General features: G+C 48.6%; 1 protein-coding gene across 2 annotated transcripts in view; it reads right to left on the bottom strand.

Annotated features, from left to right (window-relative positions):
- The window catches only part of galnt18b (UDP-N-acetyl-alpha-D-galactosamine:polypeptide N-acetylgalactosaminyltransferase 18b), a 297,715-nt gene that overhangs the window by 102,897 nt on the left and 167,955 nt on the right, over positions 1 to 26,863 (bottom strand). For both annotated transcript variants that reach the window (XM_078220864.1, XM_078220865.1), the window contains exons 4-6: positions 9,268 to 9,451; positions 2,456 to 2,653; positions 948 to 1,062 (exon numbers count right to left, since the gene is read on the bottom strand). In XM_078220864.1, coding sequence (XP_078076990.1) covers positions 948 to 1,062; positions 2,456 to 2,653; positions 9,268 to 9,451 — 497 coding nt within the window. The remainder of the gene's footprint in view (positions 1 to 947; positions 1,063 to 2,455; positions 2,654 to 9,267; positions 9,452 to 26,863) is intronic.

Consider the following 26,863-nt stretch of genomic DNA (forward strand, 5'->3'; position numbering starts at 1 on the left):
ACTGAGGAAATGCATTTCAGATCCTAACCACATGCTATGTAAGAAATGTAGTCCTCACGTTGCTTTGGTCCTTTCGTCATTCAGGTTAAATCGGTGTCCTCTGGCTCCTGATCCTTCCTCAGTGGGAACAGTTTCTCTATTTAGAATCCTCATTATTTGGAAAACCTGTCAAATTTCCTCTTACCCTCATCTCCTCCAAGATGGACACCCCCAGTTTCTCTAATTTCCCTGACTAAATCCTCGTCCGTGGATCCATTCTCATAAATATCTTTTCTGTGCCCTCTCTGACGCGTTCACATCTTTCCTGAAGTGTGGTGCCCGTTATTGGACACAATACTTCTCTTGCGGACAAACTAGTGTTCTATAAAGTTTCATCATACTCTCGAACTCTTTTCCAGAGTTTTCCAGCTCCCACCCCTGTCCATAGCGGGACGGGTGAGCCGTTGGAATCTCCATTCAGGTCGGCAGGACCAGAAGATCCGCCAGAGTGAAGGGTCTGGAAAATTCCAACCTCTGTCTCCATGGAGCCCAGGACCCCATATACCTTATCCACTGCTTTCCTAAGCTGCCGAGAGTAAAGGCAAAGTTGGTCAGATACATTCACTTGTCAGCTGATCTCTAGTTTGAAGCTGCTATCCAGCTGCCAGTTATGAATTGATTCCGTCCATTCATCAAGGGCAGAGAATAGTTGTAAATATTGACAACTGGCCTCTCTCAGTAACCAGCGTAATCCCTACCATAGCTTCAGAATCAAAGACGAAATTCATTTCCACACACACATATCGCAACACAACAGGGGTCAGGAGCTGGGCAACAGGGGTCAGGAGCTGGGCAACCAGCTTCACTGGACCAAAGTTTTACCGCTCTTCCCCAAACGAAATCCAAGTTTCAAATTAAAAGAGGAAATGGGGCGGGAAGTTGGCTGGCCGGCTCCGTGTAATAGTTACCCTGAGGCTGAGTTCCACGTTCTCCCCTCCATAGACCTCCATGCCTTCATCCAGCAAGCCAATCTCCTCAAAGTACAGTCTGTCTACCACAAAGCAACCAATCAGAGCAGGACTTCTACAAAACAACAAATGAGACAAGGAAATAGAACAGAGTTAAGTCCTTTCCTGCTGGAGATTTTCTCAAATTATAAAATATGTGTGGAGGATTAACCAGCTCCTGAACATTTTTTCCTTTTCTGTAGGGGTGAGGGTGACTCCATTAGCAAGTTCAGAATCACAACACATTCAGTGAGTGCAGTGTGATTGAGGTCACAAGATCATCACTTTGTCATCAATTATACAGCCCAACAGAATAGGTAGCAAGTCAGAGAAAGACATTTTCAGATAGTACACTGTTAAGATCAGACCCAATTGACACTATCTAATCAGTGGAGTACATGGGTAAGACTGTGTGCCCTGAATGGGGTATATCAGTGAAGCTGTGTACACTGAATGGGGCATATCAGTGAGATTGTGTACACTGAACAGGGTATATTAGTGATTCTGTGTACACCGAACGGGGTATATCACTGAGATTGTGTACACTGAATGGGTATATCAGTGAGATTGTGTACACTGAACGGGATATATCAGTGAGATTGTGTACACTGAATGGGTATATCAGTGAGATTGTGTACACTGAATGGGGTATATCAGCGAGATTGTGTACACTGAACGGGGTATATCAGTGAGATTGTGTACATTGAATGTGGTATATCAGTGAGATTGTGTACACTGAACGGGGTATATCAGTGAGACTGTACACTGAATGGGAATGGGGTATATTATGCTGGTGTGTACCCTGAATGGGGTATATTAATGAAAGCGTGTACCCTGAACGGGGTATGTCCCCCGAATGGGGTATATTATGCCGGTGTGTACCCTGAATGGGGTATATTAATGAAAGTGTGTACCCTGAACGGGGTATGTCCCCTGAATGGGGTATATTATGCCGGTGTGTACCCTGAATGGGGTATATCATGACAGTGTGTACCCTGAATGGGGTATATTAATGAGAGTGTGTACCCTGAATGGAGTATATTAGTGAGGGTATATACCCTGAATGAGTGCAGCTGTAATTGTCACTAATTCTCCCTGTTTTCTATTTTAATATTGTTTCAGAAATGATCCACAGCTCAGTGTGTGTCAGTTCTGCTGTTAAGTTCATATCAATCTGTCTTCCCATGGGAACCTAATCAGGGCTTACTCCAATTCAGACAAAGAAAAATGTGGTTTTATTTTCGCAGACTAGCCATTTATCCAGCAAGTGGTAATGTTTCGATTGTCCGTACCCTGTAAGTGGTGGACTAGCCTTGGGAGAGGTGAATTACTCACTGCAGGATTCCCGGCTTTTTAGCTGCTCCCACTGTGTCCACCGCATCAGATTGTTCCCGAAGGAAAGACTGTGAAGATGTGGATGACAAATAAAACCTGCCTAGTGACAACACGACTAATTGGTGCTTAGTTACCTGATAGGAGCGGTCGCGTTGCCCAGGTTCCACCATTCCTTGGGCGGGTTTAAGTAGCGGCACCACAATTCCCAGTCAAAACCCTGGGCTGATAGGGGATACTCTTCAATCTCAAAGTTATCGTATTTGATGTTGTCGAAGGAAGGAGATATGATACGTGTTCTGTCTTCCTTTATTCTTGAGAGTATTGGCTCAGCCCTTGAACGGTAAAGAGAAAGAGTGAGAAATCTTCCTTTCATAGAATGTGGGTGTCAGCCCTAAAGTGACCCCGAGAGGTTGGCGATCACAGAATCATAGAATAAAAGCAAATTACTGCAGATGCTGGAATCTGAAACCAAAAGAAAAGATGCTGGAAAATCTCAGCAGGTCTGGCAGCATCTGTAAGGAGAGAAAAGAGCTGACGTTTCCAGTCCAGATGACCCTTTGCCATAGAATTATAGAATCCCTGCAGTGCAGAAGGAGGCCATTCAGCCCATCGAGTTCACACTGACAACAATCCCACCCAGGCCCAATCCCTGTAACTCCACATATTTATCCTGCTAATCCCCCTGACACTAATAGTCAATTTACCATGGTCAATCCACCTAACTCGCACATCTGGAGCCTGGGTTCGATTCCCAGCCTCGGGTCACTGTCAGTGTGGAGTCTGCACATTCTCCCCATGTCAGCGTGGGTTTCCTCCGGGTGCTCCGGTTTCCTCCCACACTGCAAAGATTGGCAGGTTAGGTGCATCAGCCATGCTAAATTGCCCCTTAGTGTCCCGGGATGCGTAGGTTAGAGGGATTAGCAGGGTAAACATGTGAGGTTACGGGGATAGGGCCTAGGTGGGATTGTTGTCGGTGCAAACTCGATGAGCCGAAAGGCCTCCTTCTGTACTGGAGGGATTCTATGATTCTATGATCTTTCAGACTGTGTGAGGAAACCGGAGCACCCGGAGGAAACCCATGCAGACACGGGGAGAACGTGCAAACTCCACACAGACAGTCACCCAAGGCCAGAATTGAACCCGGGTCCCTGGCACTGTGAGGCAGCAGTGCTAACTACTGTGCCACTGTGTATGTGTCCATTTGGCAGAGATTAGCGCATTGCTGGTATAAAAATTTATAAGCATGGCAGATTTCCTGGGGGGGAGGAGTGTTACGCTCAGGGTATGGTAATTAAAGCTGAAAGAAATCTGAATATGTGGACTGGAATCAGATTAAATCACCCTGAAAGCTGAGTGGCAAGGTGGCACAGTGGTCAGCACTGCTGCCTCACAGCGCCAAGGACCCGGGTTCAATTCCCAGCTTCAGGTTACTGTGTGGAGTTTGCACATCTTCCCCATGTCTGAATTATACCCTGATCATAAACCCCACCACCCCCCAGGAAATCTGCCATGCTTATAAATTTTTATACCAGCAATGCACTAATCTCTGCCAAATGGACACATAGTCGGTGGCAAAGTAGTCAACACTGCTACCTCACAGCGCCAGGGACCCGGGTTCGATTCCCGGCTTGGGTGACTCTCTGTATGGAGTCTGCATGTTCTCCCCATGTCTGCGTGAGCTCCGGTTTCCTTCCACACTCCAAAGATGGGCGGGTTAGGTTGATTGGCCATGCTAAATTGACCAATAGTGTCAGGAGGGTAAATCTGTGGGGTTACGGGGATAGGGACTGGGCGGGATTGTTGTTGGTACGGGGCCGAATGGCCTCCTTCTGCATTGCAGGGATTCTATGATTCCATATTGTGGTAAAGGCCTAACTGTTTCACTAACAGCCTTCAGAGAAAGGAACCTATCATCCATTCCTGTTCTGAGCCTCCATGTGACTCCAATGCCACATCACACAGATCTCTCTTAAAGCCCCTCATAGCAGCAAGCGTGGGCCTTAACAGCAGCCGAGCCAAAATCACCAAAATCCCAAGAACACGTAGATGTCAAATGTAAAATCAATCTCATCCTGGGGTTGTTTGTGGGAGCTGGCTAGGCACAAATTGGGAAGTCTGTTTACTAAATTACTACAATGACAATACTTCAAACATTTCTAGAACCTTGTGCACATAATCAAGTTTGACGATAATTAGACAGCACAGCATTGAGGAAGAGCAGCACTCTGGGAGGGTCAGTACCGAGGGAGTATTGCACTGTCAGAAGGACAGTACTGAGGGAGCACTGCACTGTCAGAGGGTCAGTGCTGAGGGAGTGCTGCACTGTCAGAGGGTCAGTGCTGAGGGAGTGCTGCACTGTCAGAGGGTCAGTACTGAGGGAGTATTGCACTGTCAGAAGGACAGTACTGAGGGAGCGCTGCACTGTCAGAGGGTCAGTGCTGAGGGAGTGCTGCACTGTTAGAGGGACAGTACTGAGGGAGTGCTGCACTGTCAGAGGGTCAGTGCTGAGGGAGTGCTGCCCTGTCAGAGGGCCAGTACCGAGGGTGCGTCGTACTGTCAGAGGGTCAGTACTGAGGGAGCACTGCACTGTCAGAGGGTCAGGACTAAGAGAGTGCTGCGCTGTCAGAGGGTCAGTACTAAGGGAGTGCTGCATTGTCAGAGGGTCAGTATTAAAGGAGCACTGCACCGTCCGATGTTCAGTACTGAGGGAGTACTGCACTGTCAGAGGGTCAGTACTGAGGGAGTACTGCACTGTCAGAGGGTCAGTACTGAGGGAGTGCTGCACTGTCGGAGGGTCAGTATTAAAGGAGCACTGCACTGTCCGATGTTCAGTACTGAGGGAGTACTGCACTCTCAGAGGGTCAGTACTGAGGGAGTGCTGCACTGTCGGAGGTGCCAGCTTTTTGGATGAGAGCTCTCCCAGTGTCCTAGTCAATTTTCACCTCAATCAACATCAATTATATAGATGATTACCACAATGGTGCTCTTGGGATCCTGAAGTGTGCTAATTTGGCAACAGTGAGACTACACTTCAAAACATAATTCAACGGCTCAAAACGCTCTGGGAGGTCCTGAGCTCATGACAGGTGTGGTCTAACACAATGCCATCAGTCTTTGCCTCAGGCGCTGGAGTGAGACGACTCGGGGATTTTCACAGTAACTTCATTGCAGTGTTAATGTAAGCCTACTTGTGACACTAATAAATAAACTTTAACTTGGTTTGGACCTTCAGTAGGGTTGAGGAGTGAGGAATGGTCCTTTACCAGAAACACTGGCTCCGTTTCTCTCTCCACAGGCGCTGCCTGACCTGCTGGGTTTTTTCTGTTTTGACTTCAGTTTTCTTGCATCCACAGTATTTATTGTCTTTTTAATTAGTTCATCTCTGAGACCAGTTCCGTTAGCCAACACTCTGCCTGGCAAAGAGGGTAAGGGGGTCCTTCAAATCTGACTGGAAAAACTCCTAAAAATCAAAGGAATTACAAAGTGGTGAATAGGAAGCCCTGTCGACGTACAGTAAGAGTTGCAATGGTGTAACTGAGGTGGGCCACCTTCTTCTGTTCCCTCAGCTCATGTTAATTCAGCGTCCTGCGCCTTGGCAGCAGTGACTGAGTGCGTCGGCAGCTTGCCCGTTGCCTGGTACTCCACGGGCAATCTGACATCCCACCACCACTCATACCCGAACAGTGTTTGTTTCCAGTCTCCATCAACAACAGGCACAATTATTCTGAACTGGTGCTATTTTTAAGCTCCTATTTCGCTTTAGAACATTAGAAAAAGAAACAGGATGTGACAGGATTTACTGAGTGTGGGTGAGCAGCCAGGATGGGATGGGAATTGTCAAGTCTGGCAGTAACAAATGCGTGATTGAGGGTCTCAGCAGGGGGTGGAGCAGCTCTGTGCCTGGTGTTTGGTCCCACGTTGCAAAAGGCTTTTAAAATAGATGGAAAATGTTTGCTGTGAACTCCACAGAGGGTGGTGAATGTCTGGAACGCGCTGCCCGGGGAGGTGGTGGGAGCAGTTACGATAGTGGCATTTAAGGGGCATCTGGATGAATACATGAATAGGATGGGAATGGAAGGATACGGACTCTGTAAGTGCATACGGTTTTAGTTTAGGCAGGCATCATGATCGGCGCAGGCTTGGAGGGCTGAAGGGCCTGTTCCTGTGCTGTACTGTTCTTTGTTCTTTGTGCTTAAGTATAACCTAATTGTATGGAGGTATACGGAGACAAGGGTCCATAAGGTTGAGGCACACAGACCAGCCATGAAATTTATAAAATCTGAGTGGGTATAGGGTAGATGCTAAGAGGATATCTAAAGTTTAAGTTTATTTATTAGTGTCACAAGTAGGCTTATATTAACACACCAATGAAGTTACTGTGAAAATCCCCGAGTCACCACACTCCAGCGCCTGTTCGGGTACACTGAGGGAGAATTTAGCATGGCTAATGCACCCTAACCAGCACATATTTTGGACTGTGGGAGGAAACCGGAGCACCCGGAGGAAACCCACGCAGACACGGGGAGAATGTGCAAACTCCACACATACAGTGACCCAAGCTGGGAATTGAACCCGGATCCCTGACACTGTAAGGCAGGGCTGATAAGTGACAAGTAGCCTTTGTGTCACACAAATGCCAGGCAGTGACCATGTCCAACCAGAGAGAATGCAACCATCTCCCCTTGACAATGACATTAACATTGCTGAATTCCCTACTATCAACATCCCGAGTTTACCAATGACCAGAAACTGAACTGGACTTACTAAATAAATACCGGGACTACAAGAGCAGGTCAGAAGCTGGGAAGCTGGCAATGAGTAACTCACCTCCTGACTCCCCAAAGCTTGCCCACCATCTCCACAGCACAAGCCAGGAGAGTGATAGAATACCCTCTACTTTACTGGAGGAACACTGCTCCAACTACTCAGGAAGCTTCAGAAAATCCAGGCCAAGTCAACCCTCTTCACCGGCACCCCATCCATCACCTTGACTCCATCCCCCCCAGCGAACAGTGACAGCAGCGTGTGCCATATAAAGATACACGCTAAGCTTCCTTCAGCAGCACCTTCCAAATCTCCACCACCTACAAGAACAAGGTCTGAAGATCCATGGAATAACAATGCTCTGGAAGTTCCCCTCCAAGTCACACACCATCCTGACTTGGAACTATATCGCCTTTCCTTCACTGTCGCTGAGTCAAAGTCCTCTGGGCGTGCCTGCAGCATGTGAACTGCATTGGTTCAAGAAGGCAACTCATCGCCACCCCCTCATGGGCAATTTGGGATGATCAACGATCGCTGGCCTTATCAGCAACACTCACATTGTGTAAAAGAATAAAAAACAATCCCCCTGGCTGCAGTGCTCAGACTAGCGGCACACTGCCGGGGTAAATAGGGGATTAACAGGGTAAATATGTGGGGTTACGGGATGGAGTCTGGATGGGGTTGTTTTTGGTGCAGGCTTGATGGGCCAAATGGCCTCCTTCTGCGCTGTAGGGATTCTATTCTATGAAATGGTTGGCCATTTAGGTTTGAGAGGAAATGAGGTTTCTTGGCTCAAAGAGTTGTGAATTTTTGGAATTCTCTGCCCTGGAGAACTGAGAATGTTCAGTTGTTGGGTATGTTCAAGATAGCGGACAATGGATTTTTAGTTATTGAGGGAATTGAGGAACATGGGGATAGTGTAACTGAGGTAGAAGATCAGGCATCATCCTGTTGAATGGTGGAGAATCTCTTGTTACAATTATGAGGTTGATAAGACCGTTATATTTTGGGCCTATGGCCAGGGGTTTTTCGCTCCCGTTTTCTTTGGACATGTTTGAGGATGAGAGCGGGAAATTCCCGGGAGGTGTCCACATAGCGGTTCATGCCGACATAAAAGCATGATGCGATTGTCTCTTCCCTCACCAGTGACGTAATATGTTTCCTGACTTTCAATACCAGGAACATTATTTCCAAACGTTAGCATATCGTTATCAGGCCTCTGCACCTGAATCATCCCCTCCCTCTCCCCCGTGACAAAGTCCATTCATTTCGACGTAAGGGCAACTAACCCCTGGAATATTAAAGGGGATGAAGTGATGGTCGAGTGGGATTAGACTGGGGGGAATATTAAAGGGGATGGAGTGAGGGATGAGTGGAATTAGACTGGGGGGAATATTAAAGGGGATGGAGTGAGGGGCCAGTGGGATTAGACTGGGGGAATATTAAAGGGGATGGAGTGAGAGGTGAGTGGGATTAGACTGGGGGGAATATTAAAGGGGATGGAGTGAGGGGCCAGTGGGATTAGACTGGGGGAAAATTAAAGGGGATGGAGTGAAGAGCTAGTGGGATTAGACTGGGGGGAATATTAAAGGGGATGGAGTGAGGGGTGAGTGGGATTAGATCAGGGGGAATATTAAAGGGGATGGAGTGAGGGGCCAGTGGGATTAGACTGGGGGGAATATTAAAGGGGATGGAGTGAGGGGTGAGTGGGATTAGACTGGGGGGAATATTAAAGGGGATGGAGTGAGGGGTGAGCGGGATTAGATTTGGGGGAATATTAAAGGGGATGGAGTGAGGGGTGAGCGGGATTAGATTTGGGGGAATATTAAAGGGGATGGAGTGAGGGGTGAGCGGGATTAGATTTGGGGGAATATTAAAGGGGATGGAGTGAGGGGTGAGCGGGATTAGATTTGGGGGAATATTAAAGGGGATGGAGTGCATAAAACATCAGGACAGACTCAGTGGTCTGGATTGCCTGCATGCTGGAACATTCTCCCATTATATGACTTTATAACAGGAGGCAGTTGCATTCATTGCGGGTTTTCACTGTGCCTGGATTACTTACTCTTTCAAATGTCACAATCCCCTCACACAGTTAGAAATGGGGACGCGGCCAGCTTTAGGCTGGGTGGGATCAGTCTGTGAGAATTCTATAGATTCACAGTGTAAAATGATACGTTACCATTGGACACTGAACTCCACGTGTGCATCAAAGAGGGCAACAACAGGAGCCGTCGCTGCCCTCCAGCCACTGACTCGCGATCGGATCAGGCCTTCTTGTTTTGTGTGTCGAATCACCTTTACAAAGCCTGGCTGGCGTGCATTCACTTCATCAACGTAAGCTTGTAACTTCGCTTTGAGTTCATCTGCAGGATGAAGAAATATCAGTCATTAGTAATGTCACACTGGAGTCTTCCAGACCAACCTAAACCGCTACTTGCATTTATATAGCACCATAAGCAACGTCATAGAAGTCATAGAAATTCTACAGTGCAGAAGGAGACCATTTGACCCATCGAGCCAACAATCCCACCCAGGCCCTATCCTCATAACCCCACATATTCTAACCTACGCATCGCAGGACACGAAGGGGCAATTTAGCATGGCCAATGCACCTAACCCGCACTTCTTTGGAGTGTGGGAGGAATCCGGAGCACCCGGAGGAAACCCACGCAACACGGGGAGAACATGCAAACTCCACACAGACAGTGACCCAAGCCGGCAATCGAACCCAGTTCCCTGGAGCTGTGAGGCAGCAGTGCTAACCACTGTGCCACCGTGCCACCCCAACCACTGTGCCACCGTGCCACCCCAACCACTGTGCCACCGTGCCGCTCCTAGTAAAACATTCTAAAGCCTTCTCAGAAATTGGATCAGTCTAAAATTGCCACTAAACTACATAGGATTATACATCAGTATCATGCATCAATTCGTGGGACATGGGCATCGCTGGCTGGCCAGCATTCATTGCCCATCCCTAGTTGCTCTTGTTCAGAGGGCAGTTGAGAGTCAACCACATTGCTGTGGCTCTACAGTCACAAGTAGGCCAGACCCGGTAAGGACAGCAGATTTCTTTCCCTAAAGGACATTAGTGAACCAGATGGGATTTTCCGACACTCGACAATGGCCATCAATAGATTCCTAATTCCAGATATTTTTTAACTGAATTCAAATTACACCACCTGCCGTAGCGGGATTTGAACCCGGTTCCCCAGAACATTAGCTGAGTTTTTGGATTAGTAGTCCACTGATAATACCATTGCCTTCCCAGTATAAAGGTAAAATACGATGGGTGCAGGAAATGAAATGAAACAGGTTGTTGGCAAAGTTGGCAGCATCGACACCATCCTTTCACGAGCTATCATCCCTTTTGACCTGACACTCCATCACAGACCTTTCCTTTTTTTCTTCCTTTCCCTCCCCTCTGCACTTACGTAAAACCTGTTACTTCTCTCATATTTTTCAGTGCTGTTGAAGCTCATCGATCTGAAATGTTGGGCTGGATTCACCTGTAACGGGGATTTTCCAGTCCCGCTGCAGTGAATGGCGATTTGGCTGAACACCAAAGCTCTGTTTCCCTCTGCACAGATTCTGGCTGACCTGCAGCATTTTCTGTTTGTATTTAAAGAGATATTAGGACAGGTGACCAAAAACGTGTCCAAAGAGATGGGGGCGATTCTCCCAAAAAATATCGAATTCGCGTAAAAACTGGAGTAATCAATCATCACGCTGGTTTTTTTCAGCAGGGTTTTCAAAATGAATCTCCCACATTATGTGCATTGCAGAGTGCCTCAGTGTGAATCACACAAAAAAATCAGGGGGCAGGGCCCCTGAATTGCCCCATGTAGTTTTGAAAGAGCATATTAAAAGGGAAGAAAGAGATAGAGAGGTTTCGGAAGGGAATTCCAAAGTTGAATGCCCAGACATTGAAAGCATGGCCCATTTTTTAGGTGTCCAGATCACCGACAACCTGTCCTGGTCCCCCCATGCCGACACTATAATTAAGAAAGCTCACCAACGCCTCTACTTTCTCAAAAGACTAAGAAAATTTGGCATGTCAGCTACAACTCTCACCAACTTTTACAGATGCACCATAGCAAGCATTCTTTCTGGTTGTATGAGAGCTTGGTCTGGCTCCTGCTCTGCCCAAGACCGCAAGGAACTACAAAAGGTCGTGAATGTAGCCCAATCCATCACGCAAACCAGCCTCCCATGCATTGACTCTGTCTACACATCCTGCTGCCTCGGCAAAGCAGCCAGCATAATTAAGGACCCCATGCACCCCGGACATTCTCTCTTCCACTTTCTTCCTTCGGGAAAAAGATACAAAAGTCTGAGGTCACGTACCAACCGACTCAAGAACAGCTTCTTCCCTGCTGCTGTCAGAATTTTGAATGGATCTACCTTGCATTATGTTGATCTTTCTCTACACCCCAGCTATGGCTGTAACACTATATTCTGCACTCTCTCATTTCCTTCTCTATGAACAGTATGCTTTGTCTGTATAGCGTGCAAGAAACAATACTTTTCACTGTATGTTAATACATGTGACAATAATAAATCAAATCAAATCAAATCAATGGCGGAACAATTAAGAATCAGGGATCCTTAAGAGGCCAGAGTTGGAGGAGCGCAGAGATTTCAGAGTTGTAGGGCTGGAGGAAGTTGCAGAGATAGGGAGGGGTTGAGGTCATGGAAGGATTGAAAGCAAAGATGAGGATTTTAATCTATTAAGGCCTCACTCTGCAACGCAATGACTCTCTGGGGTTGTATTGGTCCGGAGTGTGGTGGGGGAAACCAGGTGTTAAGTGAATTAGCTGGCTGTTTTATACCCTGATGTGGAGATGCCGGCGTTGGATTGGGGTAAACACAGTAAGAAGTCTAACAACACCAGGTTAAAGTCCAACAGGTTTATTTGGTAGCAAAAGCCACTTGCTTTCGGAACAGGCTGTTCCTTCATCAGGTGGGTGGGAGTTCAGAACTTTACCGTGTTTTATACCCTGCCAAGTTTCTAACTCCCAGCAATGGGTTCGGTATCTCTGTCCTTCACTTTTCCTGTCTGTAGTCGACAAGCTAATCGCAGTCAATACATCACTGACTGGCTCGTTTCATTGGCTTCAGTGAATGGTGACAACAGAAAATATTTCCCATTTGTAACCTCATCGGGCATCTCTCTCCCATCAACACAAAGAGGCCTGGTACCAGATGCCTTCATATCATTTCTATCAATCAGAATGCCCACAGATGGCAACTTGCCTTCATATAGCACCATTACTGTAACTTATTCCAAGGACAACACTTGGCACCGAGAGGTCAGGCGACCAAAAGCTTGGTCAGAGAGGTAGGTATTAAGGAGCGCCTTGTATGCAGTTTTGGTGTCCTTATCTGAGGAAGGATGTTCTTGCTATAGAGGGAGTACAGCGAAAGTTTACTAGGCTGATTCCTGGGATGGCAGGTCTTTTAAATGACGAGAGACTAAGTCGGTTAGGATTATATTCACTGGAGTTTAGAAGAGTGAGAGGGGATCTCATAAAAACTTATAAAATTCTAACAGATTCAGAAAGAATGTTCCTGATGGTGGGGGAGTCCAGAACTAGGGGTCATAGCTTGAGGATAAGGGGTAAACCTTTTAGGACTGACATGAGGAGAAATTTCTTCACCCAGAGGGTGGTGAGTGTGTGGAATTCACTACCACAGAAAGTAGTTGAGGCCAAAACATTGTGTGATTTCAAGGAGAAATTAGATATCGCTCTTGGGGCTTGTGATGACTTCAGCCAGGCTAATGAGGTTGGCTTGCTAGAGTATGAACTGCCTGATGAGTCCTAACTGATGGTTGAATCAGGGAATCTCATGCTCCCTATTTAAAGCAGGTGTGTCAGACTCCCAGGCAGCATTCAGCAGGAAGCAACTGGAGAATTGGCTGTGTACAGATGTATGGTGTAAATAAAGTAACTTGGTGACGGGACTTTCCCCTCCGTGGAGTTATTATAGGGCTAAAGGGATCAAGGGATATGGGGGGATGGGGGAATCAGGATGTTAAATTTGATGATCACCCATGATCAAAGTGAATGACGGAGCAGGCTCGAAGGGCCGAATGGCCTCCTCTTGCTTCCAGCTTCTATGTTTAAAGAAGAGAGGAGCTAGAGAAGTAGAAAAGTGTAGAGAGGGAATTCCAGAGCTTAGGACCTGGATGTACATGTCATAAACTTGATTCCTTAAAACCCTCAGTAATAGATACATAATGGAGAGGATTTTCCGTGCGCCCCCGCAGCCTGTTTTGTGACGGTGGAGGCCGTTGGACGGCAGCAGGGTTTTCCAGTTCCGCCGCTGATGATGGGTTTTCCTGTTGTTTGCACCCTCCACCATTGGGGAACCCACATTGGGCAGGGTGAGGGATGTTGACCATCGGCGGGACTGGAAGACCCCACCTGCGGGAACGGCCCGGAAAATATATCCAGTAATTTGGATTGTGTCTCGGGTGCAAAGTGAAAAGAAAAGGGTGTAAACAGCAAAAGAGGGGAAGGGGAGGAGAGTACGCAGGAAAGGCTGGAGCAGGGGAGGGAGGAAAGTACAGACACGGGATGAGCCATTCCCTCACTACATTCTGATGAATCCCACTGTTCAATGGTGTGGAATGACTGAGTGATAGGGTGAGAGGAAGCAGAGTTAATCAGCTTAAGATATCTTGGTCTTGGCATGCAGCGTGATCCAGTCACCGTCTATAAATAACACAAAATGAGTGCTCAGACTGATCAAGTTCAACTCAGTGCTGTTTGCCTCAGGATAGCTCACTGATTATCCAGGAGACAGAGAACTAAGTGAAGGGAACCTTCCTGAACCATCGCCAAGAATGCTTCTGTGTATAGGAGTGAGAGCAATGGACAAATCTCTTCCCTGAACAGCAATTTGTATTGATCCTGTACCTCAGTTAACCACAGTTAACTGTTAAAGCAGTGACAGTCAATCAGAGCAAGGTACCAAATTGTGGGTGGTTTGTGATCCTAACCCCTTTTCGGGGCAATCCCACATCAGGAGTTCTCTCAGACGATTTCCTTCAACTTGAAATGGAGAACGACAGGTCCAAAGCACAGTATGGATCGAACGTATCTCTCCCAACAGGAATGGAGCTGAGAGTATTATCCACCGTGAAGCATTTTTGACAAGTTTCAACCAGATTACAATGGTATAACATCTCCGTAATGTACCCCCCTATCAAACAGGATACAGGCAGGTTCACAAATTAGCAATACTGAAGGATACCTGCGACAATATAAATTTTAAACAATATAGATATTTATTAAAGTTAAAGTTTATTTATTAGTGTCACAAGTAGGCTTACGTTAACACTGCGATGAGATCACCGTGAAAATCCCCTGGTCGTCACACTCAGGCGCCCGTTTGGGTACACTGAGGGAGAATTTAGCATGGCCAATGCACCTAACCAGCTTTGGACTGTGGGAGGAAACCGGAGGACCCGGAGGAAACCCACACACAGGGAGAACGTGCAGACTCTGCACAGACAGTGACCGAAGCCGGGAATTGAACCTGGGTCCCTGGCGCTGGGAGGCAGCAGTGTTAACCACTGTGCCGCCCTGCCACCCCACGGCACGATGGAACTGAAGAACTGAATATGAAATTCACAGTGTGGTGAAAATAACAATAAAATGTTTCAGGAAAAAAATGAAAAGGCATCTTTTTTGTCGTAGATATTGCAGTTTTTAATTTCAATGCTTGGTTCAGTAAAATATTTTAAGCCTCTCAAAATCAGCTTTTCTTCAATATATTTTACCCAGAAGGTTTTTTTTATCACATTGAAATCCTTCTCCATCATCATCTTAAAGCATAGTATATTACTACCATCACTCCTGCCGAGATCAGGTTTATCAAACCTTTTTGCTCGGGGACCACATTTGTAGATTTTTCTTACCCAAGGGGCCTTTGAGCAAATCTCAGAAAGATAAAGTTTGACACAACAATAAATCAAATTTCAAAAAAAATGTGGGTTTGAAGGGAAGCAATTACTGAGCAAAGATACGGAAAGGTCATGGCAATAAATTGTTCAGCTGAAAAACAGTAAGTAATAAATTGACCAGATGTGAGAAGGTCAGTGTATGTTGGTGTAGCCGGGTGAGTGTAACCGGGTGAGGGTAACCGGGTGAGTGTAACCGGGTGAGGGTAACCGGGTGAGTGTAACCGGGTGAGGGTAACCGGGTGAGTGTAACCGGGTGAGCGTGACTAAGTGCTGTGTGTAATGGGGAGAGTGAGTGAAAAATCAGAGACTGGGTACCAGGCAGACTCATGTCCCACACACTCATTCAGTCCCTGGCATTCCCCTCCACACACTCAGTCACTCCCTCCAGCACAGAATCATTCCCATCAACATGCACCCCCAGATAGCCTTGCATTCCCATACACACATTCACACAGTCTTACAGTCCCAGGTGCGCACACTCACACAGTCTGTCTCACACTCCCAGGTACGCACACACTCACACACACAGTCTGTCTCACACTCCCAGGTGCACACACACTCACACACACAGTCTGTCTCACACTCCCAGGTGCACACACACTCACACACACAGTCTGTCTCACACTCCCAGGTGCGCACACACACAGTCTGTCTCACACTCCCAGGTGCACACACACTCACACACACAGTCTGTCTCACACTCCCAGGTGCACACACACTCACACACACAGTCTGTCTCACACTCCCAGGTGCACACACACTCACACACACAGTCTGTCTCACACTCCCAGGTGCACACACACTCACACACACAGTCTGTCTCACACTCCCAGGTGCACACACACACAGTCTGTCTCACACTCCCAGGTGCACACACACTCACACACACTCTGTCTCACACTCCCAGGTGCACACACACACAGTCTGTCTCACACTCCCAGGTGCACACACACACAGTCTGTCTCACACTCCCAGGTGCGCACACACTCACACACACACTCTGTCTCACACTCCCAGGTGCGCACACACTCACACACACAGTCTGTCTCACACTCCCAGGTGCACACACACACACAGTCTGTCTCACACTCCCAGGTGCGCACACACACACACACACACACACTCTGTCTCACACTCCCAGGTGCGCACACACACACACACAGTCTGTCTCACACTCCCAGGTGCGCACACACACACACACACTCTGTCTCACACTCCCAGGTGCGCACACACGCACACACACACAGTCTGTCTCACACTCCCAGGTACACACACACACACACACAGTCTGTCTCACACTCCCAGGTACACACACACACACACACAGTCTGTCTCACACTCCCAGGTGCACACACACACACACACACACACTCTGTCTCACACTCCCAGGTGTGCACACACACAGTCTGTCTCACACTCCCAGGTGTGCACACACACACTCTGTCTCACACTCCCAGGTGCGCACACACACACACTCTGTCTCACACTCCCAGGTGCACACACACACACACTCTGTCTCACACTCCCAGGTGCACACACACACACTCTGTCTCACACTCCCAGGTGCACACACACACACTCTGTCTCACACTCCCAGGTGCACACACACACTCTGTCTCACACTCCCAGGTACACACACACACACACACACTCTGTCTCACACTCCCAGGTGCATACACACACACTCTGTCTCACACTCCCAGGTGCACACACACACACTCTGTCTCACACTCCCAGGTGCACACACACACTCTGTCTCACACTCCCAGGTACACACACACACACACACACTCTGTCTCACACTCCCAGGTGCGCACACACACACTCTGTCTCACACTCCCAGGTGCACACACACACACACTCTGTCTCACACTCCCAGGTGCACACACACACACTCTGTCTCACACTCCCAGGTGCGCACACACACACTCTGTCTCACACTCCCAGGTGCACACACACACACACTCTGTCTCACACTCCCAGGTGCACACACACACACTCTGTCTCACACTCCCAGGTGCACACACACACACTCTGTCTCACACTCCCAGGTGCACACACACACACACACACTCTGTCTCACACTCCCAGGTGCGCACACACACACACACACTCTGTCTCACACTCCCAGGTGCACACACACACACACACACTCTGTCTCACACTCCCAGGTGTGCACACACACACTCTGTCTCACACTCCCAGGTGTGCACACACACACTCTGTCTCACACTCCCAGGTGCGCACACACACACACACTCTGTCTCACACTCCCAGGTGTGCACACACACACTCTGTCTCACACTCCCAGGTGCACACACACACACACTCTGTCTCACACTCCCAGGTGCGCACACACACACACTCTGTCTCACACTCCCAGGTGCGCACACACACAGTCTGTCTCACATTCCCACAGATACACACACTCTCACTCCCACAATCACCACTGTGGCGATACCTGGCCCTCCCCAAGGCTCCCAATACTTGACCCTCTCCAGCCCCGCCAATACTTGTCCCTCCCTGGGCCCATTGATACTTGGCCCTCCTTAGACCCACCGAAACATCACTCTTGTGGGTCTGTCGACTTCCTGGGCCCTACAAAACTTTGCCCTTTGCGACCCACTAAACCTGGCTTCCTGGCCTCCAGCCCTGCCATACCTTCACTTCACTTGGCTAGGAAGGCCTCAGTGCGCTCTCTCCAATGCCTGGGTTCATTGCTTTTCCAGTGAGAGACAGCTTCTCCCCCTCACTTGCTGCTCACTAGCTAGCCTACTGGAAGTGGGAGAGGAATAGACCACTAATTAGAGGAGTAACTCAATGCAGATTTTTCCATTGAAACATGCCTTTTCGGCAGGAATTTTGGGAACCGGAGCGGGATTGCTTCAGGCTCGAGGGTCGTACCTGGGACAAGCTTGGCCTTGATACTCCAGTGGTCATTATTCCGGCTGGAATTCTCTGACCTCGCCTGCAGTTGGGATTCTCCCGTCCCGCTGTAGTGAATTGAGATTTGGCCAAGCGCCAAATTCTCCGTTCTCTGGCAGTGGGACGTGTGAGACCGGACAACTCCGGCCTCCATGTTTTACACACTCTTCCCTACATTGTTTTCATTCTTCTTCCTCTATCTCCCATCCACCAATAGATGTTCTGTAGATTACATCCATAAGTGTGATTGATCCTTTATTATATTTCCTCTCTACCCTTGTGCATTCTAATTTTATCTTGCTGATAGCTTTCTCTCCTACTTTTATATTAACCATAGTAAATACAGTGACTCCACTTCTCCATTTTCCCTCTCTTATCTTTTATAAACATGCTACAATACCCTGCAAAGTTTAATTCCCAGGCCTGATTTTTCTATAGTCATGTCTCAGTATTCGCTCCTATATTCAGTTCCTCACATTGTATTATTGCCTCCAGCTCCCTTGTTTTATCTTGGACACTGCGCATTGCTGTATAGCTAGTTGAATTCATTTTTAATAGCAGCTCCTCACACTTTATTCTTACACTCCTGTTTCATAACTGTTTATTCCCTGGTTGTTTATGTCGTCCTCAGAGACAAGAGGGAGAGAGACAGATTGTGGTAAAGTGAGAGAGACAGAGAAAGAGAGACAGATTGCAATAGAGAGATAGGGAGAGACACAGAGAGAAACAGAGTGATAGAAGGAGAGCCCTGCACAAAGAAAAGTAGAAAATAGGAGCAGGAGGAGGCCATTCGGCCCTTCGAGCCCATTCCGCCGTTCATTGTGATCATGGGGTTCATCATCCAACTCAATAGCCTGATCCCACTTTCCAATCATATCCTTCAATTCCTTTCGCCCCAAGTGCTACATCAAACTCCATGAAAACAATGTTTTGGCCTCAACTGCTTTCTGTGGTAGTGAATTCCACAGGCTCGCCACTCTCTGGATGAAGACATTTCTCTTCATCTCAGTCCGAAAAGGTTTACCCCGTATCTTTGAAATGAGAGGAAGTCATTGCAACTCCAGAAGCACTGCGGAATCCAGAAGGCAGTATAGTTTCACAGAGGGATGTGAAACTGCCATCTCATCGTGTGAAACCAGTAAATCGACAAATACAGGAATTCAATTACTCAGGGGAGTGTCCAATGGGGTTGGGAAATGGGGTTGGCGGATGGGATTAGGGAAGGGGTTGAGAGTTGGGAGAGTGCATTGCAGGATGGGGTTGGCGGATGGGATTAGGGAAGGGGTTGAGAGTTGGGGGAGTGCATTGCAGGATGGGGTTGGCGGATGAGATTAGGGAAGGGGTTGAGAGTTGGGGGAGTGCATTGCAGGATGGGGTTGGGGGATGGGGTTAGGGAAAGGGTTGTGGGTTGGGGGAGTGCATTGCAGGATGGGGTTGGCGGATGGGATTAGGGAAGGGGTTGTGGGTTGGGGGAGTGCGTTGCAGGATGGGGTTGGTGGATGGGATTAGGGAAGGGGTTGTGGGTTGGGGGAGTGCGTTGCAGGATGGGGTTGGGGGATGGGATTAGGGAAGGGGTTGTGGGAGTGCGTTGCAGGATGGGGTCGGGGGATGGGATTAGGGAAGGGGTTGTGGGTTGGGGGAGTGCGTTGCAGGATGGGGTCGGGGGATGGGATTAGGGAAGGGGTTGAGAGTTGTGGGAGTGCGTTGCAGGATGGGGTCGGGGGATGGGATTAGGGAAGGGGTTGAGAGTTGGGGGAGTGCGTTGCAGGATGGGGTCGGGGGATGGGATTAGGGAAGGGGTTGAGAGTTGGGGGAGTGGGTTACAGGATGGGGTTGGGGGATGGGATTAGGGAAGGGGTTGAGAGTTGGGGGAGTGCGTTGCAGGATGGGGTTGGGGGATGGGATTAGGGAAGTGGTTGAGAGTTGGGGGAGTGCATTGCAGGATGGGGTTGGGAGATGGAGCTTGGGAGCACTTCTGTTTATTCGATTTAGAAACATAGAAGTTGGCAAAGAAAGCCCAGGTTATTTATATATTCTTTGATATTCCTTAGTTTAAGCTACCTAGCAGTTCTTTATCCTCTGCATCAAATTTCCACTCTCATCAGACACCGTTAAGGACTCCCATTTTGCAGACACCCTTAGCACTGCTGCCTCACAGCACCAGGGACCCGGGTTCGATTCCCGACTTGGGTCACTGTCGGTGTGGAATCTGCATGTTCTCCCCGTGTCTGTGTGGGTTTTCTCCGGGTGTTCTGGTTTCCTCCCACAGTCCGAAAGACGTGCTGGTTAGGTGCATTGGCTGTGCTAAATTCTCCCACAGTGTACCCAAACAGATGCCAGAGTGTGGCGACTAGGGGATTTTCACAGTAACTTCATTGCAGTGTTAATGTAAGCCAACTTGTGACACTAATAAATAAACTTTAAAAAACTTTATTTCTGTGTGGACTGCTTTGCATCTACATTAGTAATCAGATGACTTTCCAGGAATCATTAAATTCTGGAAATGTCCCAGAGGACTGGAAAACTGCCAAATGCGGGGGAGGAGACAAAAAAACAAGTAACTATAGGCCATTTAGCTTCACTTTGTCATTTTCAAAAGGTTAGAGTCCATTATAAAGGATGTAACAGCAGATCATTTAAAAATACATAATGTGATCAAACAGAGTCAGCATGGCTTCATGAAGGGGAAATCATGGCTGACAAATTTATTAGAATTATTAGATGGATAAAGGGGAACTAGTAGATTCCTGGATTTCCAAAAAGTGTTCAATAAGATATCTCGATACCACACAACAGGCTGCTTAATAAGATAAGAGTCCATGGTGTTTAGGGGGAAATATATCAGCATGGATAGAGGATTAGCTAACTGATGGAATAAGGGGCGGCAGGGTGATTCTCTGGCCCCGCTTGCGCAGGAACAAATCTGCTGACAGTGCAGCACTCCCTCTGAACTGACCTTCTGACAGTGCAGCATTCCCTCAGTACTGTCCCTCTGACAGTGCAGCGCTCCCTCAGTACTGCCCCTCTGACAGTGCGGCGCTCCCTCAGTACTGTCCCTCTGACAGTGCAGCACTCCCTCAGTACTGTCCCTCTGACAGTGCAGCGCTCCCTCAGTACTGCCCCTCTGACAGTGCGGCGTTCCCTCAGTACTGTCCCTCTGACAGTGCGGCGCTCCCTCAGAACTGACCCTCTGACAGTGCAGCATTCCCTCAGTACTGCCCCTCTGACAGTGCAGCACTCCCTCAGTACTGACCTTCTGACAGTGCAGCATTCCCTCAGTACTGTCCCTCTGACAGTGCAGCATTCCCTCAGTACTGCCCCTCTGACAGTGCGGCACTCCCTCAGAACTGACCCTCTGACAGTGCAACGTTCCCTCAGTACTGACCCTCTGACAGTGCAACGTTCCCTCAGTACTGACCCTCTGACAGTGCAGTGCTCCCTCAGAACTGACCCTCTGACAGTGCAGCATTTCCTCAGTACTGACCCTCTGACAGTGCAGCGCTCCCTCAGCACTGACCCTCTGACAGTGCAGTGCTCCCTCAGTACTGACCCTCTGACAGTGCAGCATTTCCTCAGTATTGTCACTCTGATAGTGCAGCACTCCCTCAGTACTGACCCTCTGACAGTGCAGCGCTCCCTCAGCACTGACCCTCTGACAGTGCAGCGCTCCCTCAGTACTGTCCCTCTGACAGTGCAGCGCTCCCTCAGAACTGACCCTCTGACAGTGCAGCGCTCCCTCAGCACTGACACTCTGACAGTGCAGCGCTCCCTCAATACTGTCCCTCTGACAGTGCAGCACTCCCTCAGAACTGACCCTCTGACAGTGCAGCACTCCCTCAGTACTGACCCTCTGACAGTGCAGCACTCCCTCAATACTGTCCCTCTGACAGTGCAGCACTCCCTCAGAACTGACCCTCTGACAGTGCAGCGCTCCCTCAGTACTGACCCTCTGACAGTGCAGCACTCCCTCAGTACTGACCCTCTGACAGTGCAGCACTCCCTCAGTACTGACCCTCTGACAGTGCAGCACTCCCTCAGTACTGACCCTCTGACAGCGCAGCACTCCCTCGGTACTGACCCCCTGACAGTGCGGCGCTCCCTCAGTACTGACCCTCTGACAGTGCAGCACTCCCTCAGTACTGACCCTCTGACAGTGCAGCACTCCCTCAATACTGTCCCTCTGACAGTGCAGCACTCCCTCAGAACTGACCCTCTGACAGTGCAGCGCTCCCTCAGTACTGACCCTCTGACAGTGCAGCACTCCCTCAGTACTGACCCTCTGACAGTGCAGCACTCCCTCAGTACTGACCCTCTGACAGTGCAGCACTCCCTCAGTACTGACCCTCTGACAGCGCAGCACTCCCTCGGTACTGACCCCCTGACAGTGCGGCGCTCCCTCAGTACTGACCCTCTGACAGTGCAGCACTCCCTCAGTACTGACCCTCTGACAGTGCAGCGCTCCCTCGGTACTGAACCTCTGACAGTGCGGCACTCCCTCAGTACTGACCCTCTGACAGTGCGGCGCTCCCTCAGTACTGAACCTCTGACAGTGCGGCACTCCCTCAGTACTGACCCCCTGACAGTGCGGCACTCCCCTTCAAGAGTTCATACCTCCCTCAGTTTTAAAATAGACAGCTTAGATTATGCTTGTTCGAGTCGAACGTGAAGTGATTATGTGTTTCTGACCCAGAGGTGAGTTTGGAGCTGACAGAGCCATGGATGACACCTGAGGATAAGTGTTATATAATGCAAGGTTTTTTTTTACAATTTAACACGTTAAGCTGTCGTGTGCTAATAGTGATTTGCTGCCTATCATTAAGTCAGGTGTTGCTGCTCCCGAGCACGTAAAGAAATGGCAAATGCGAACCTTGTAATCACTTGTTACATAATAATGTGTTCTGTGTTCCAGCAATCAGCTACTTTGTTTGTTGTTCATGTTAGCCTCGCAAACGGATGGAAATCGCTACAACAAATTATATAACCACCACTTCAGTCATTGATGTTCAAGACAAGTTGTTCACAGAAAGGCTGTTGCTGGATACTATCACTGCAGACAATAGACCACAGTCTGATTCCAGTTGGTTCATTGAGTTTCTAACAATCCATGGAATTCACCACCATCTGACATCAGAATATACCCTGCAATAGAATGGCGGTGTTGAACAAATCAACACGGTGATCAAGGACAGTCTGCTGCTGCTCTTCATTTGGTCATTTATTGTCTTTCAGTGCCCTCTGCCTGGATTCTTCATTGCCTCCTCTGGGGTCTTGCGTTGCCTCTTCCTTGGGGTCTTCATTGCTTATGAACCTTTTTTGAGAGTTGCCCTCCACCTGGATCTGGCGTCTTCTCCAATTTCCCTGCCTATTGCTGTTTGTTTCTTCCTGTGGTTGCTACATTAAATGTATTATCACTTTAAATACATTACCTCTTTAACTGTATTTCTGCTTTCAGGTTGTCATCTTTTTCTCACTGAGCTGTCAGCAGCAGCTGCTGGTTTTCTGTTTTTCCTGCGTGTTGGGAGTTTTGGCGCAAACCTGCTATTCCTCCTTCGAACATTTTTGAAACTTTTAAAAACCTCACTTTGTTTCACCAATGTAAAGCTCTGTCGGTGAACTCTGCAACTTTTTATTTCTGGCCGTTTGGAGAGTCTGTTCTTCTTTTCCTTTTAATGTATCGTCCTTCGTCAACATCACTGGTGGATCCAGCGCTTGCGAGGTCCAAAGGGGCTGATTTATGAACCTTTAAACTTTATTTTTAAACCGGTTTAGGTCCCCTCTTATAAAACTATAGGATGTCACTGTGTGCAGTCCCTCAGTGTAGGGACTGCTACCCGGAGCCCCCATCCTGCAGGCTGTGCAGTGACCACAAGCCCGGCAATCTCAGCCTCTTCACTTTCCCACGCTTCTGGAGACCTCACTGCAGCTCCTTGGGGCTTTTTCCTTCAATCGCTTAAAAATATTGCTCTCTGAACTCTCTTCTCCTTTTGCCTTTTCTAAAAAAAACTTTCCGTTTCTTTTAACTTAAGTTCCATTTTTTCTGAAACACAAAATCACAGCTCCTGCTGTGATTTTTATATTCATTTGGTTTCTATTTATTTCTAAACTGGGCGACACGGTGGCACAGTGGTTAGCACTGTTGCCTCACAGCGCCAGGGGCCCGGGTTCGATTCCCGGCTTGGGTCACTGTCTGTGTGGAGTCTGCACATTCTTCCCGTGTCTGCATGGGTTTCCTCCGGGTTCTCCGGTCTCCTCCCACACTCCAAAGATGTGCCTTGTGTCTTGCCCCTCAGTGTCAGGGGGACTAGCTAGGGTAAATGCATGGGGTTGCGGGTGTGGGTCCTGGGTGGGATTGTGGTTGGCGCAGACTCGATGGGCTGAATGGCCTCCATCTGCACTGTAGGATTCTATGATTCCAACTCCAGACTATAATGACCAATTCAGGCTTGCTCAGCGTCTGCCCCTCGAGGTCTGGCAATATTCCAACATCTCACTGGGTCTATTATGGGATGGCACGGTGGCACAGTGGTTAGCACTGCTGCCTCACAGCTCCAGGCACCTGGCTTCAATTCCAGCATCTGGTCTGTGTGGAGTTTGCATATTGTCTGCATGGGTTTGCTCCGGGTGCTCCGGTTTCCTCCCACAGCCCAAAGATGTGCGGTTTAGGTGGATTGGCCATGCTAAATTGCCCCTTAGCGTCAAGGGGATCAGCAGGGTAAATATCTGGGGTTACGGGGATAGGGCCTGGGTGGGATTGTTGTCAGTGCCACCTTGATGGGCGGAATGGCCTCCTTCTGTACGGTAGTGATTCTGTGACTTGCCCAAAGACAGGCATTCGGGTGAGTAGTTTCTCTTTCTTCAGCTTTTAATGAAAACATGATACTCACGGGTATCGTGCCATAGGCACTGTTCTCCTAATCCATCCCATCCTCGGCACCAGTATAATGCTGCACTCTCCCAGACTTCATCAGCAACACAAAGGGCGTTTATGAATTAGGAAAAATTGTACAAAGGCCAGCAGCCTCCCTGACCTTCTGCCAAAGAGAGAACTCCATCCCCTGGGGGGTGGTTACCACTCTTGGTCCCAATTGGTCCTTCAATCCAGGTGACCCTTTTCTACTGTGTTTCCCTTAAAGGAGCAATCACCACACTAGGCTATTTCAGAGGACAGTTAAGAATCAATCACATTGCTGTGAGTCTGGAGTCACATGTAGACAAGGTAAAGACAGGCAGCTTTCATTCCCTAAAGACATTAGTGAACCAGATGGGTTTTAATGATAATCAATGATAGTTTCATGCTCACCATTATTGAGACTTCAATTCCAATTCCAGATTAATATCTGCTGCTTTGGGATTTGAACACATGTCTGCAGAGCATTAGCCTGGGCCTCTGGATTACCAGTCCAGTGGCATTACCGCTATGCCACTGTCTCCCTCAAACCTATTCATTCACTTTAGGCCTGCCACCCGTCACCCTTGACCTGCCATTAGTCATCACTGAACCTCCCTCCATCACCCTTGACCTGTCCTCTATTACCCATGACTCTTAGGTACTCAGCATTGACCTTACCTGGATACCTCTGGCTCTGCCCGCCATCATGCTTAACCTACCAGCTGGTGGATATTAGCCTTCCCTGTGCGGTTCACCTTTCTCCCTCTGCCTTCCCCCTCCCCTCATAGGGCTGCCGTGCCCCACCCTCCCTCCTTCAGTCACAATACCTCAATGCTTTCTCTCCCGCGATCCAAAAAAGCTCCCCATTAAAGAAAAGCTCTGACTCAGTATAAACCCAACAGGGAGACGAGCGTGCCTGCCCCATGCCACCTTTAACCAGCTGTGAATCTGAAGGCACGTGTTTCTCGCTTGCTGCATTCACAATTGCAAAAGGTATTGTCTAATCTGGCAAAGTAAGTGTTGTGATAACCTAATCCTTTAAAAATAGTTCCCCACTTTTTGATTTGATTCGATTTGATTCGATTTATTATTGTCGCGTGTATTGATGTACAGTGAAAAGTATTGTTTCTTGCGTGCTATACAGACAAAACAGTTGGGCGGCACGGTGCCACAGTGGTTAGCACTGCTGCCTCACAATGCCAGGGACTTGGGTTCAATTCCGACCTCGGCTCACTGTCTGTGTGCAGCTTGCACATTCTCCCCGTGTCTGCGAGGGTTTCCTCCAGGTGCTCCAGTTTCCTCCCACAGTCCAAAGATGTGTAGGTTAGGTTGATTGGTCATGCTAAATTGCCCCGTAGTGTCCAAAGATGCGTAGGTTAGGGGGATTAGCAGGGTAAATACCTGGGGTTGCAGGGATAAGGGTTGGGTGGGATTGTCGTTGGTGCAGGCTTGATGGGCTGAATGGCCTCCTTCTTCACTGTAGGGATTCTATGATTCGATGAAAACATACCAATGCCATGCGGCGGGTTAATCCGCCTTCAGTTCGTCAATGCAGCCTTTGTTCTTTAGGTTCATCCCACCATCGGGGAACTGGACATTTCGCCTCCTGTACAATTCAGTGCCCATCTGGTTTCCCACTGCCGGTAGCGGCATAGGATTCTGGCCCGGTCATCCCATTCACCAAGTGAAATCAATGGCCGCTGTTAAAGCTGGTGCCACCAGGGACCGCCATTTCCTCAGTTACATTTGAATAGACTATATTTCAGCTCCAGAGAGTGGGTGGGTTGGGGCGGCGAGTTGAATGAATGAGCCACGCTTCTATTTTTGCTTCAGCCCGGCCCTCGGGGATGCCTCGACCCTGGCGTTAACCTTTCGTTCCGGCGACTGGAATAGGGCTGCGTTGGATCGAGTAACTGTGTGAAAACTGAGAGTGGGGTTCCGGAATTTTCCACAGGCGGACACAAAGCTGAAGGAAGGAAAGCTGCCCAAAGT

Source organism: Mustelus asterias, chromosome 9 (assembly GCF_964213995.1).
Source record: "Mustelus asterias chromosome 9, sMusAst1.hap1.1, whole genome shotgun sequence".
Taxonomy (NCBI): domain Eukaryota; kingdom Metazoa; phylum Chordata; class Chondrichthyes; order Carcharhiniformes; family Triakidae; genus Mustelus; species Mustelus asterias.